General features: G+C 56.6%; 1 protein-coding gene across 1 annotated transcript; it reads right to left on the bottom strand.

Annotated features, from left to right (window-relative positions):
- Positions 1-2,441: 2,441 nt before the first annotated feature.
- On the bottom strand, positions 2,442-11,938 carry mxra5b (matrix-remodelling associated 5b; the record flags this gene model as incomplete). Its single annotated transcript, XM_084442905.1, has 9 exons — positions 2,442-4,617; positions 4,708-4,854; positions 5,045-5,897; positions 6,145-6,417; positions 7,537-9,720; positions 9,892-10,043; positions 10,491-10,729; positions 11,488-11,617; positions 11,748-11,938. 9 exons carry the CDS (start codon positions 11,936-11,938, stop codon positions 2,442-2,444), a joined length of 6,345 nt encoding a protein of 2,114 aa, XP_084299031.1.
- Between the last annotated feature and the right edge of the window lie 950 nt (positions 11,939-12,888).

Genomic DNA, 12,888 nt, shown 5'->3' on the forward strand with positions numbered 1-12,888 from the left:
TTCCCAGTGAACTTGGTGGAAAGTAGGACAGAGCACACATGACTCAGCCTTTTCCCTGGGGGGATCCACCCCAACACTGCTGACTAACAGCCTCTCATAACCTACTTAAAGATGCAGTATCTAAGCTTTTCAAAAGACTTTAAACAATTTACAAAAACAGACTAAATGTAGCCTGGCAGGCAAAATTTTCCTGTGCTGTTGGCTTGTAGCACATAGCACAAAAGTTGCATTGTGCAGCATTAAAGGGAAATGTCACTCTTAAATAAAAAATGTACAGAGGTTTTCACACATTTTCATAAAGAATATCTTGGTTTGATTCACGGCCCCTATTCCTATTGGTCCCACAGGGGACTTTAAGGTGTGTGAGAATGGTCTCTATATTATCTGTGCATTTTCTATGGAATAGATGTATGACATTTCCTGAAAGGACTGAATAAGTGATCCTGTACAAGAGGCCACGATGGTCCAAGGTTTGGATGACGGCACCCAACCGCAGCTGCCCAGGATCCTTATCCAGGGGGTTCTCTCAGCCAGGAAAACCTGCTAGCTCTGAGAGAAAAGATCCTCAGACTAATGTGGTCGGAAATATCATCTCTGTGAATGATGTTATGACTGAACTATGTTATGACTGACAGTCAATCCCACCCTCATCAGCTGTGGTGCTGAGATCAGATGACCAGGGTGGACTGGGGTGTGCTTGATCTGTTGTGATCTTGTCTGTCACCATCTGGGTTCCCATAGCAATGCTACTAAGTCATGTCCATGCAAGCCCATGCCAAAACAGACGGTGATTCACAGAGACAGCTGCCAGGGAAGGACATGGTGTGATGTCATCAACATGCATCTGATTTGGAGTTTTAGCATTCATTTACTTCAATAATCCTGTGATATGAACTATTCCAAACAATCACACACAGGCGCGCGCACACACACACACACACACGCACTTTCTCTCTCTCTCTCTCTCTCTCTCTCTCTCTCTCTCTCTCACACACAGACACACACACACACACATACACACACACACACACACATTCACACACACACACACACACACCACACACACTAGTCACATGGCAACAAACTAGCAACAAACCACATTGAGATGTTCAGACTGAATTCCTTTTGTCTTTTATTTATAAAAGGATGCAACTGAAAATAAAGAAACATTTACTGTATACTACTGAGAGACCAGAAATCTCTCTCTTCAACAAATGAACACAAAATATCAACACTTTACATCAGGGACTTTACAAGACAAATAATTTAAGAGGGATGAAAACATCAAAGGTGTATTTATAAAAACATGATCAGTACTAGATTTCATGGTGTTATTATACGCTTGGGCGAGCATTGAAATCACATATTAAAATCTGTAATGAATGCAAATAGCACACTTCAAAGACTTGGTTAATATGAGGTTTACATTACACATACAGTATAAGACATATATATGCTGCATGACTGAGTAGTTCCCCTAGAGAGAGAACTAGAGGGCTGGAACTGAGATATGACTGGCCCTTAATTGCACCAAGGAATGTAGGGGTCCTTGATAGGCCTAGGAAGAGAAGACACTTTATACTGTAGCTCTCTGTGTGGGAGCCGCCAGCTGCACCAAAAAGCTGGTCTTTGTTCACTTTGCCATTTTTCCAACTAATGGTAAATAATTGGGTTTGGGTGCCATTTTGGTTATATAGCACTATCACCCAGGGGTACATTTAACCAGAGAATAGCCACACTGCAACTAAAGAATTCTGGGATATTTTGGGAATTCTGAATAAACAACTTGGCACTTTTGGGAAATATCAATTTAGAGATACAGTGCAGTTTGTTAACAAATAAAGGTTTGTGGAATGGAACGGAGTAGGTTATTCCGTACTGGATGATGATTCATTTTAGCAGTTGGCTTGGTTCCCTGAAATCATCTGAGAGGAGCGATGAGCACCATCTGTACAGTTAAGTAATAAAAACTGAGCACCTAACAACCGAACAACAAAACAACAACAAAACAACAGCAATAGCAGGACACAGGACATGTACGGTACTGTAGCTGTAAGAGTGAAGAAGCCATTCCAACAGAAGCATTTCATACACAGAAATTCACACCCGTCCATCTCACCAAAGAACACAGACATCAGAGCCCCATCAGGTGAGTTCTGGGAGAGGATCAAATGGTTGAACTGTGTATTGACCCTGTCTCGGTCCTCTGGGACCTTTCTTTCCTGGGTTTACAATAAGATACTTTTTTAATCAACACTTCAGTCTGTCTTTGGATTAACAGTATTTTCTGCACTTAACTTTGCAGTTTTCATGGGCATGAAGGAGATAGTCTGCATGAAAGATATATAGGTTACACGTGCTTGTGTGTGCGCGCGTGCGTGTGTATGCGTGTGTGTGTATGCGCGTGTGTGTATGCGTGTGTGTGTGCGTGCATGTGTGTGTTAGATGACGTGCAGGTAGGTGGCCTTGGTGTCCATCCCTATGACGTTCCGTGCCGTACATCGGTAGAACCCGGTGTCTCGGCTGCTGGGGTTCTGGATCACCAGAGAACCCTGGGGAGTCAGGTACCGGTTGCCATAGACACGGGCCTGACCCGTCACCTGGAGCTGCGACCGGTCAGGCATCTCCCAGGTCACGGCCGCCCGGGGCGTCGCTATGGCGAGGCAGGTGAGCTGCACCGCCGCCCCCGGCCGCGTGTAGGTGAGGGGGGCGGGGCCCGAGGTTATGCGGGGCGGGTAGGCAATGACTATGACCGGGACGGTCAGGACGGATGAGGCGTTCCGATTGGCCGAGCGGCAGGAGTAAGAGCCGCGGTCGTACACGGACACCTGCAGCACCGTCAGAGTCCCGTCCTGCGAGACCGAATACCGGCCGGATCCGCCTGAGTCGCCCCGGGACAGGACCAACCCGCCGGGCAGCTTCCAGGAGAGCGAAGCCGGGGGGGGGGCGTGGGCGGGGGGGCAGGCCAGCCGGAGGCTCTCCCCGTTGGCGATGCTCACTAGAGGAGCTGACCTGCTGCTGACCGCTGTCGGCTGCTCTTTCTTCCCTGGCTCTGACACTGGGCCTCTGGGACGAGTTGACTCTGGTCGCTCTGGGTGTCCTAGTGCAGGTCTCTCTGGTAGGAGTGGGTGTCCTAGTTCAGGTCTCTCTGGTAGGACTGGGTGTCCTAGTTCAGGTCTCTCTGGTAGGACTGGGCCTCCTAGTGCAGGTCTCTCTGGTAGGACTGGACCTCCTAGTGCAGGTCTCTCTGGTAGGACTGGTCCTCCTAGTACTGGGCTCTCTGGTAGGACTGGACCTCTGTATGTTGGTCTCCACGGTAAGACCGGGACCCCGGGCGCAGGTCTCTCCGGCGGCGGGCCCGGCCCCCTGTACGCGGCCGTCTCCCGGCTCTCCACCACCTCCAGGTGCACCTGCAGCCTGGCCTCGCCCCCCTCCCCGCGCGCCACACACACCAGCGTACCGGCGTCGGCCCCCCTCACCCCCCGCAGCTCCAGAGAGCCGTTCCGGTGCACCGTCAGCCTGCTGCCGTAGTATGGCGCTGGCAGGACCCCGTTACCGGGAAGCAGCCACGCCAGCCGGGGGGGAGGCGGGGAGCCGTGGTACGGGCAGGGCAGGAGCACGGTCTGGCCAATCACCGCTCTCTGCCTGACCGACGTCACAGCATCGAACACGGTGTTGCCAGAGCCGCTGAGCCCATTAGTAACTGAACCCCTGTTCACACTGGCCCCACTAGTAACATCTGGACTATTACCCTCACTTACATCTCCGCTAACAACCCCACTTCCTGCCCTGATAAGCCCTCCCGTAACTCTGCTACTGTCAGCTACCCTCCCAAGGGCACCGGCGCTGCTAGGCCCGGTGAAGGTCGGGGGAGAGGCCTCTACCTCTAGCCCCACTACCATGCTCCTCTCCCCGGCTGCGTTGCTGGCTCTGCAGGTGTAGTTCCCCCTGTCTGTCCCCCGGGCCCCCTGGATCACCAGCGACCCATCCGGCGCCACCATAACGCGCTCCGACCCAGAGTCCGGCGGGATCACGTGACCGGTAGGGGAGAGCCACGTGACGGTGGGGGAGGGCTCTCCTTGGGCCGCGCAGCGCAGAGCCACCGCACCTCCGGGTCGCACCCTGATGACCTCGTAGCCGCCGTGGCCGGGGAAAGAGGGGGCGGAGGCCAAAACTCTCACCCTGACCCGCATCTGGTCCGTCCCCCCCTGGTTCTCAGCGTAGCAGGTGTACTCCCCCTCCTCCCCCATCCCCACTGCGGACAGAAACAGGGTCCCATTACCGAACACCACCAGCCGTCGCGCGCGTCCCCCTCTGTCGCCCCCCTGCAACACGCTGTTCACCATGGTTCCATCCGGCAGACTCCATCTCACAGCAGGGTCCGGCTGACCCGACGCCAGGCAGTCCACCTTCAGGGCCTGGCCGTATGAGACCTTCTGATTGGGCGGCTGCTTGGGCTCGATTTTGGCCGGCTTGGTCACCACGGCGATCCTCAGCAGCCTGTAGTCATCGCCCATCTTGTTGCGCGCCACACAGAGATAGTCCCCGCCGTCCTTCTCTGTGACCGCCTGGATGGACAGACTGCCATTAGCGAAGACCTGGATCCGCCTGTCGAAGCTGGAAAGCAGAGGGGCAGATTAGCCTGTGTACAATAAAGGCTCAGCACAGACACACAGACGCACACACACCCACACACGCGGTTCTCACCTGAAATTGGTGCTGACTAGTTTCTTGCTGGGGGTTCGCCAGATGACAGTGGGCTGTGGATTGCCAGCGGCGGAGCAGTGAATGAGCAGAGAGCTGCCGTATGTGACTGCGCCACTAGGGGGTGAGGCGGTGCTGATCCTGGCTTTACTAAGGGGGGGGGGGGAGGGGAGGAGGGGGGAGAGTCCAGTGCTGTTGAGGGGGGAGGTAGGAGAGAGTGGGGAGGAGGCGGAGACTCTCGTATCGTTGAGGAGGGGTGAGGTAGGAGAGACGGGCGGGGAAGGGGAGAGGGACGATGAGGGGGACCGGGGGGGGGGAGGGGGAGAGAGGGGAGAAGGGCTGGAGGGGCGAGGAAGGGAAGAGGGGGGAGGCGGGGCGTATTCTGGCGTCGTCGATGGGAGAGGCAGGGGAGAGGGGGGCGGAGCCACTGGGGGTGACGCTACCCACAACCACCCCTACCCTGACCATCCTCTTAGCCCCTCCCACCGCGTTGCTGGCCATGCACTCGTAGCTCCCAGCGTCCTCCGGCGCGAGGCTGCGTATGAGCAGGGTCCCGTTGGGGAAGACAAACACGTTCCCTCGGAGGAATTGGGACGGACGCACCAGGGTGCCGTCGGGGACTCGCCAACGCACGGCGGGGGGCGGGGCTCCCCGGGCGGAACAGTGGCCGTAGAGGGGTCGGCCGACGGGCAGCTCCACCCGCTCCTCCCGGGCCTGCAGGATGACCGGCGGCAGCGATGACACATGCAGGCGGACCGACGCGCTTGCCACGCCCGCAGTGTTGGACGCCACGCAGCGGTACGCTCCCCTGTCGCCGGGTGACACTGCCGAGATGCGCAGGGTTCCGTCGGCCCACTGGTGCACCCTCCTCGGGGCGGAGCCGGGGTCGGAGTTCAGGACGGAGCGGTCGGGCAGCACCCAGGACAGGAGGGGGGCGGGGACTCCCTCGGCCCGGCATTCCAGCTCCGCCTCTCCCCCCTGGTGCGCCGTCACGTCGCGATGACCGGCCAGCTGCATGCGCGGCGGGCGGGTCCACACCTCCAGGGTCAGCAGCATCCTGTCCCGGCCCAGCGCGTTGTGTCCAGTGCAGATATACGTCCCCCTGTCCTGCAGCTGCACATTCTTGATGACGAAGGTTCCGTTTGGCAGCACCTCGAAGCGCTGGGCGGTGGCGCCCAGTGACATCACTGCTCCTGAGAGAGAGAAAGAGAAATGAGGAAGGAATGGAAGGAAGGGCCGGGCAGGGAGGGACAGAGTGAGACAATCGATACAGTATGAGGTCAACAGTACAGTACATTGAATAGGTCTCCTATTTTCTGGTTCCCATCTGATCCAGCAATAGCAGAATGTCTCGTTTGAAAGGAGAAGGAGGATACTAACAAATGCATCACATTCAAAAAACATGCACATGTGTGTGTGTGTGTGTGTGTGTGTGTGTACCTGTGGAAATCTTGGTCCAGGTGACTGTGGGCGTGGGCTCCCCGGTAGCAGTGCAGGGCAGCAGAGCTGTGCTCTCTGCTGGGACGGACATGGAGCGGAGGTGGGGCGGAGCGATACGAGGCCTGGCTCTCATCACGGGGGTCTGGGGCTCTGGCCGCCGCCCTGGGGGGACGGGCAGGGAGGGGGAGGAGGGGGGTCTCGGGCGGCTGCTGTGGGAGTCAGGGATGGAGTTCGCTCCTGGGTTCCTCCAGACCGGTGGGAGTCTGTCCCGCTCTGTGACCCCAGGATAAGGCCTCCCTCTTGGGTCTAGTAGTCCAGGAATAGGCTTCTCCCTGGAGTCTGGTTTAGTGGTGGTGGTGGTAGGAGAAGTGTGTGTAAGAGTTGTAGTGATGGGAGTGGAAGTAATGATACTTTTAGTAGTAGAAGAAGGACTACTACGAGTAGCAGTAGTAATAGTAGCAGTGGTGGTGGTAGTAGGAGGAGGAGGAGGAGGAGGAGGAGTAGTAGTAGTAGTAGTAGTAGTAGTAGTAGTAGTAGTAGTAGGAGGAGGAGGAGGAGGAGGAGGAGGAGGAGGAGGAGGAGTAGGAGTAGTAGTAGAAGTAGCATGGACTGGGGCAACAGTAGAACCCCTTGATGTGATGGGTTCTATAGTAGGTTCCGCTGTGGATTCTGTTGTGGGTTTTGTGGCGGGTTCTGTGGACAGTTCTGCTGTCGGTTCTGCAGTGGCTTCTGTGGCGGGTTCTGTGGACAGTTCTGCTGTTGGTTCTGCGGTGGCTTCTGTGGCGGGTTCTGTGGACAGTTCTGCTGTCGGTTCTGCTGTGACTTCTGTTTTAGGATCTGTTATGGGCTCTTCAGTGGATTCTGTGGTGGGTTTTGCAGTTGATTCTGAGGTAGGTTCTATATCAGGATCTGGTGTGGGTTCTGTGGCAGATTCTGTTGTGGGTTCCGTGCTAGGTTCAGTGCTGGGTTCTGCGCCGGGTTCCCTGGAGGCTGTTAGGTCCTCTTGTTTGTCTGGGCTGAAGACGGGGTGGCCCTGCTCCACCCTGGGCTCACTATGACCGGGTCGCCCTGTTGGGGGGGAGGAGTAAATAAACAGTGGGGACGCGTCCACTGTCCGCTCACTGTGTTCGCCTGTGACTGTCTGCGCAGGAGTGTGTGTGTGTGTGAATGTGTGTATTGTCTCTGTGCTGTCGGGGCTTGGAGCAGCGGTGTTTGCTGACTGAGGCATCCCGTCTGTGCGTGTTTGGAGGGGGGGCGAGGAGGCGGGGGGACGGACAGTGGGGGAGAAAGGGACAGGGGGAGGAGCATAAGGAGCTGCTGCCGCCGTGCAAGTGGTTGAGGGCAGCGAGGTTCTAGGGGCGGGCGCCGAGGTCGGTCCAATAGCGGCTCCACCTTGTGGCCTGGCGGTGGTGAGGTCAGGCGCCGGCAGGCCGGGGTCGGGACGTCCTCGAGGTCGGTTGACGCGTCTTCTCGGGCCCAGCCTTCTGCGGGCCTCCCACGGCCTCCTGGGTCGCGAGGGAACAGAGTCAGAGGGCGTTCCCGGTCTGCGATATTGCGTTCCAGTCCTATCTGTACTGCCGCTCTGCCGTCCGTCCTCTCTGGAGCCTGGGCCGATGACAGTAGAACCGATGGTGGAGAGAGACACCTCCCTTTCTCTATCGGTTCCTGGCGGCAGCTCTCTGTCGCTGTCGGTCTGTTTCTCAGGCTCTGTGTGCGTGTGAACAGCGTGCAAACCCTCCTCCCGCAGTGTGGTGTCGTCTATCGAGGAGCCCTCTGTGCTATCAGCTGAGCCAGACACTCCACTCCTTCCTGTTCCTGGCCGGCTACTGACTGGCAGGCCGCTGGACGGACGACTGCTGATTGGCTGGGCTGTAGGTTCTCCGGTGGCGTCGGGTTCCCCGGTTGGCCGAGTGGCTTTGGGGGTGGTCCTGAGGCGTATCTTGGCCAGCAGGTCAGCCCACCTCTGGGGGTCGATCTGGAGCTTGGCCATATTCACCCGTCGCCTGCCTTCCAGAATGTTCCTCCTCCGCTCCGTGGGGAGCCCCGCCCTCCCCGTCTCTCCCATCCCACCCTGAACACGCCTGCGAGGGGCTCCGAGGGGGTTCCGTCCGGTCTGTGGGGTCAGAGATTGTCTGGGATCCTTCCTATTGGTGGGGGGGTTTCTCTCCTCCTCCTCCTCCTCCTCCTCCTCCTCGTCTCCAGACCCCTCCCCCACTAGCGGGGCTGTTATTCTCGTCGACACCCCGGCTGCCGCCTGAGGCCTCCTGGGATAGACTTGCAGGGGCGTGGCCTGGCGCTGGGACAGAGTCAGGCTGGTGGAGAGGGCGTCGGCGCCGTGCTGATTGGCCGCCACGCAGCGGTACTGACCTGCGTCACTCACGCCCGGGAGGCGGAGAGACAAGCTCCCGTCCCCCAGAACAGACACCGGCGGAGGGTGCGACCCTCCCGAGGCCGTGCCCCGGCCCACCACGCGGCCGTCGGGTAACACCCAGCTCACCTCCGCCGCCGGCGAACCAGAGGCCTCACATGTCAAGCTGACAGGCTCCCCAGCGAATCCCGTCACAGCGGGCCCACCCCTCTCTCCCGGCGGAGGCGCAGAGGACTCCTCCACGGCCAGACGCACGGGAAGAACATCCACATCGCCCCCTGCCCGGGCCACGCAATGGTACAACCCGGCGTCGGAGAGCTCCGCCCTGTGCAGGACCAGACCGGTGCCAGACGCCTCGATCCTTCCGTCCGGACCGAGGGAGGGGACGGTCAAGCGGGATCCGTCTGGGAACACCCACTGCAGGCTGGGCTCTGCAGAACCCAAGACGGGGCAGGCTAGCTCCGCCCTGCGGCCCACCACCGCCACCAGGGCCACCGGGGTGTGGTCAGCGGGGATGAGGACCCAGGGGCGAGCGGAGGGCAAGGACGCGGAGGCGGGCGGGGGGGCGTGGTCGGGATGCGCCGACACCCTGGTGCTGAGGAGGAGTCTGACCGCGCGGCTGCTGGACTGGGCTCTGTTGAGCCGCAGACTGAGGGACGGCTGCATCAGCCAATGGGGCGCGGCCGCCAAGGAGGCCCTGACCCCGGTGTGGTAGTAGCCCTCCCTCTCCGCGGCCTGCCGGTAGCGGTACGCCAGTTTGGGGGCGTTGCTCAGCATGGTCTCCCTGTCCAGCCTCACGGCCGTCTCGCTGTAGTAGGCCAGCAGCCTCCACAGCCTCTCGTAGCTGCCCCTCTCCACGGGGCAGTCCAGCGACAGGGACAGAGACACGGAGACGGACGCGGAGGAGGACGAGAGGTCCGCGGGGACTAGGCCGGGCGTCTCCGCCGAGCCGGTCACGTTGCAGCCCAGGTCCACGCGGTTGCCCTGTTCGTCGGACAGACTCAGGGAGGCGTGGCCCAGCGGATCTCTCCAGGCTTCGATTGGCCGGACCTCGCTGTGGTCCTCTTCCGCGGGAGGGTCTCGGCGGGGGGCAGAGATCACAGGCGCGGCGCAGGAGAGGTCGGTCTGCTGGAGTAGGCCACGCCCCTTCATCTGATCGGGCGAGGCGCATACAGGACACTGTGGACCTCCGGGGCACCTCAGAACGCCTGGGAGGGATGGAAAGATATCCAAGAGGAGAGGAGAGACAAGAGGAGACAAAAGAGGTGTGGAGAGAATGAGATGGGGCAGAAAAAATCTGTCTAAAAAAGTGATTCTCTTTCATCTTGGTTATATGATGGACCAATAAGACGTCGATCTATGATAAGACTGTGACTGACCAGGGTGTTTGAGGGTCCAGGGCAGCAGCCAGGCCATGCGGCAGTCACAGCTCCAGGGGTTGGCCTGCAGTCCCAGAGTCTCCAGCAGGGGCGCCGTTACCAGGCTGTCCCGGGGCAGACTGCTCAGACTGTTGTTGGACACATCCAGGTGTCTGGTGAAAGGGAGAGAGAGAGAAGAGAGAGAGTGTAAGACGACTGGAGATATAGATCATTCCTTACTCCCCTACAGGGCTGCCAAGTCTCACGCACTGAGCGTGAGACACACGCATTTCAGACTCTTCTCACACTCACACGCCATGCTTCACAATTCTCACGCGGAGAAATGACCATCCGCGAACTACTAGCAGTTCAATAGCTATGGGACCTTTATTTTGAAATGACTCGAAAGAACGCTAATCTGGCGTTCCAATCGTCCTTTGCGGGGGTGGCTGCTTGCGACTTAGAGCTGTCTCGGGGGTGGAGGGGGTGGGGGGTGTGGGGTGCTTGTGACTAAGTGAAAAAAATCCAAACTCACTCCAAACTTTTGGTCGAACTTGACAGTTTGACCCCTATGTAACCCTACACACCGACCGCATGCGTGAACGCGCACACTACTGTACCTGAGGGTGGAGAAGCAGTAGGTGTGCAGCAGGGAGAGGGTGCAGAGGGCCTGGGGGTGGATCTGGTGCAGCCGGTTGCCCTGCAGGCGGAGCAGGCGGAGGGCGGGCAGCTGAAGCAGGGCTCGCGGGTGGACGAACCGCAGGTGGTTGTGGTCCAAGTGAAGGCGGAGCAGGGAGGAGAGGCCGGAGAAGGAGTGGGCGTTGATCTGAGGTAGCTTGTTGTAGCTCAGCTTCAGGACCTTGTTAGAACAGGGAGAAGGGGGCTGAGAAGGGCGTCTGTGGGACACATCCATCACATACACGGACGTGACTCTGATGCGCTGTGACATTAGCTCTTAGCACTGAATAAGACGAATGACCCTGTCCAATGTTGTCTCTATCAGTGTTTTTTTTATTACAGATGTGGTGTTCTGCTGCAGGTTAGTGAGTCTTTATTCCAAAACGTAGGGCTCTTCACTCCAAAGTGAACATAATCATGGCCATGCCCACCGCTGCCATATTGAAGGGCATTCCAATCCAAAGTGTGTAAAAGTCGCCTCTTCAAAGTTCCCTTCATAACAGTCAAAATTCTTTGTGGCGTCAAACGACAACATTCTTAGTGGCCTCAAAAGACAACAACAGGCAGTTGACTGCATTTTGAAGCAGGCTATAAGCTGTTTTTGCAATTTTGTCTCTCACGACTGTTAATATTATGTTGCTTAAGTTTTGATCGTTTTTCAGGCAAGAAAGTAGGGCATTCACAATATGTGGTCATTTTATCAAAATAACACCTGTTTCTAAATCTGCTATACAATGTAGTCAGAGGTCGCTGACCGGTGTCAATGCTGTCATCTGTCTGCCTGAGGGATAGGCTACACCACACTGAAGGGCATTCCAAACAAGCGTTACTTGAAACCCAACACCCTACGGCCCTACAGAGTTTTCACTAAGGGAAGTGACTTCACAGGGTGTAAGGATTAGCCCTCCTGAATGGAATACAGTCGTAGTGTTCCTATACCTGCAGGCTGACCAGGTCCCGGAATGTTCCGTCTGGAATCTCCCGAAGGTCATTCCCGTGAAGCATCAGTAGCTCCAGTCTCCCCAAGCCGGCCAATGAGCTTCCTCCGATCCTGCTGATGCTGTTGAACCTTGATAAAGGACAAAAAATCAATCGACCCAAGGAGAGCCAGTAGAATGTGTGTGTGCGCGCGCCTGTGTGTGTGTGTTTGCGTGCGTGCATGTGTGTGTGTGTGTGTGCGTGCGCGTGTGTGTCCTCACCCCAGGTTGATGTGGTGTGAGTGTTTGGGCAGGCCCGGGGGGATGGAGAGGAGGGAACGGAAGGTACAGTGCAGCTCTGAGGCCTGGTAGCAGGAGCAGGGTCTGGGGCAGGACCATCCTGGAGGCACCGCTGTCACCAGCACCAGCGCCAGTACCAGGCCGGCCCGGAACACAGTCACACGCTGGTCCATCTTCACCACAGATAACACACTCACTGGGGCTCCTCACTACACACACAGACATACAGCAACGGTCACGCATGGCATGGTGATGGTAGGATTTAAACTGTACACTGTAGTTTATACTGTGGCATGGTGATGGTAGGATTTAAACCGTACACTGTAGTTTATACTGCTTATACTGCGGTAGCCGAATTGTCGCATGCACATGGGCACACATACACACACACAATAAACTACACTACCTACCTCACACACACACACACACACACACACACACACACGCAATGAATTACATTACGTACCACCCTCCCACATTGCTTACCCCCTCACACACACACGCACGCACGCACGCACACACACACGCAGACACACACACACACACACACACACACACACACACAGACACACACACACACAGGCTGTACAGTCCGATGCAAATAGCTGTGAATAATCCTGATTTCAGCGCTCCACGGGAGCCAATGCTGGCGCTACATGGCCGCGAGCTAATGACTGGTGATATTCTAACAGGTGTTCGTGTCACATCAGAAGAACAAAGAAATGACAAGAGAAAACCCGGGGTTATGCCAAAACTTGTCTTATGCGAATACTTAAAGAGAAACTGCCTAATTTACCTTGCAATACCTTGACAAATACCTTCGGCTGTGCATTTTTTCAGGTGTAGCCTAATATTCCTTCAAGCGCGCATTGGAATCCAAGAGTGATGTCACATTTGCTGAAATTGTCAAGGAAGCGACTCATTCAAACATCTGATTCTGGTTTGTTGAATTAGAACTTCCCATATAAAGTGCAAAAAAGTTTGCAACGCTACAGAGATGACGTTATAAATAGTTGGCGTGACGTCTCAGTATAGGGTTATCTCAAATGTATTTGAGATTTTTTTTTTTAATTAGAGAACGCATCATCCAGCCCAGATTGGGAATCGCGCATAATGTCCATAC

The sequence above is a fragment of the Borostomias antarcticus genome (assembly GCF_949987555.1).
Source record: "Borostomias antarcticus genome assembly, chromosome: 9".
NCBI lineage: Eukaryota > Metazoa > Chordata > Actinopteri > Stomiiformes > Stomiidae > Borostomias > Borostomias antarcticus.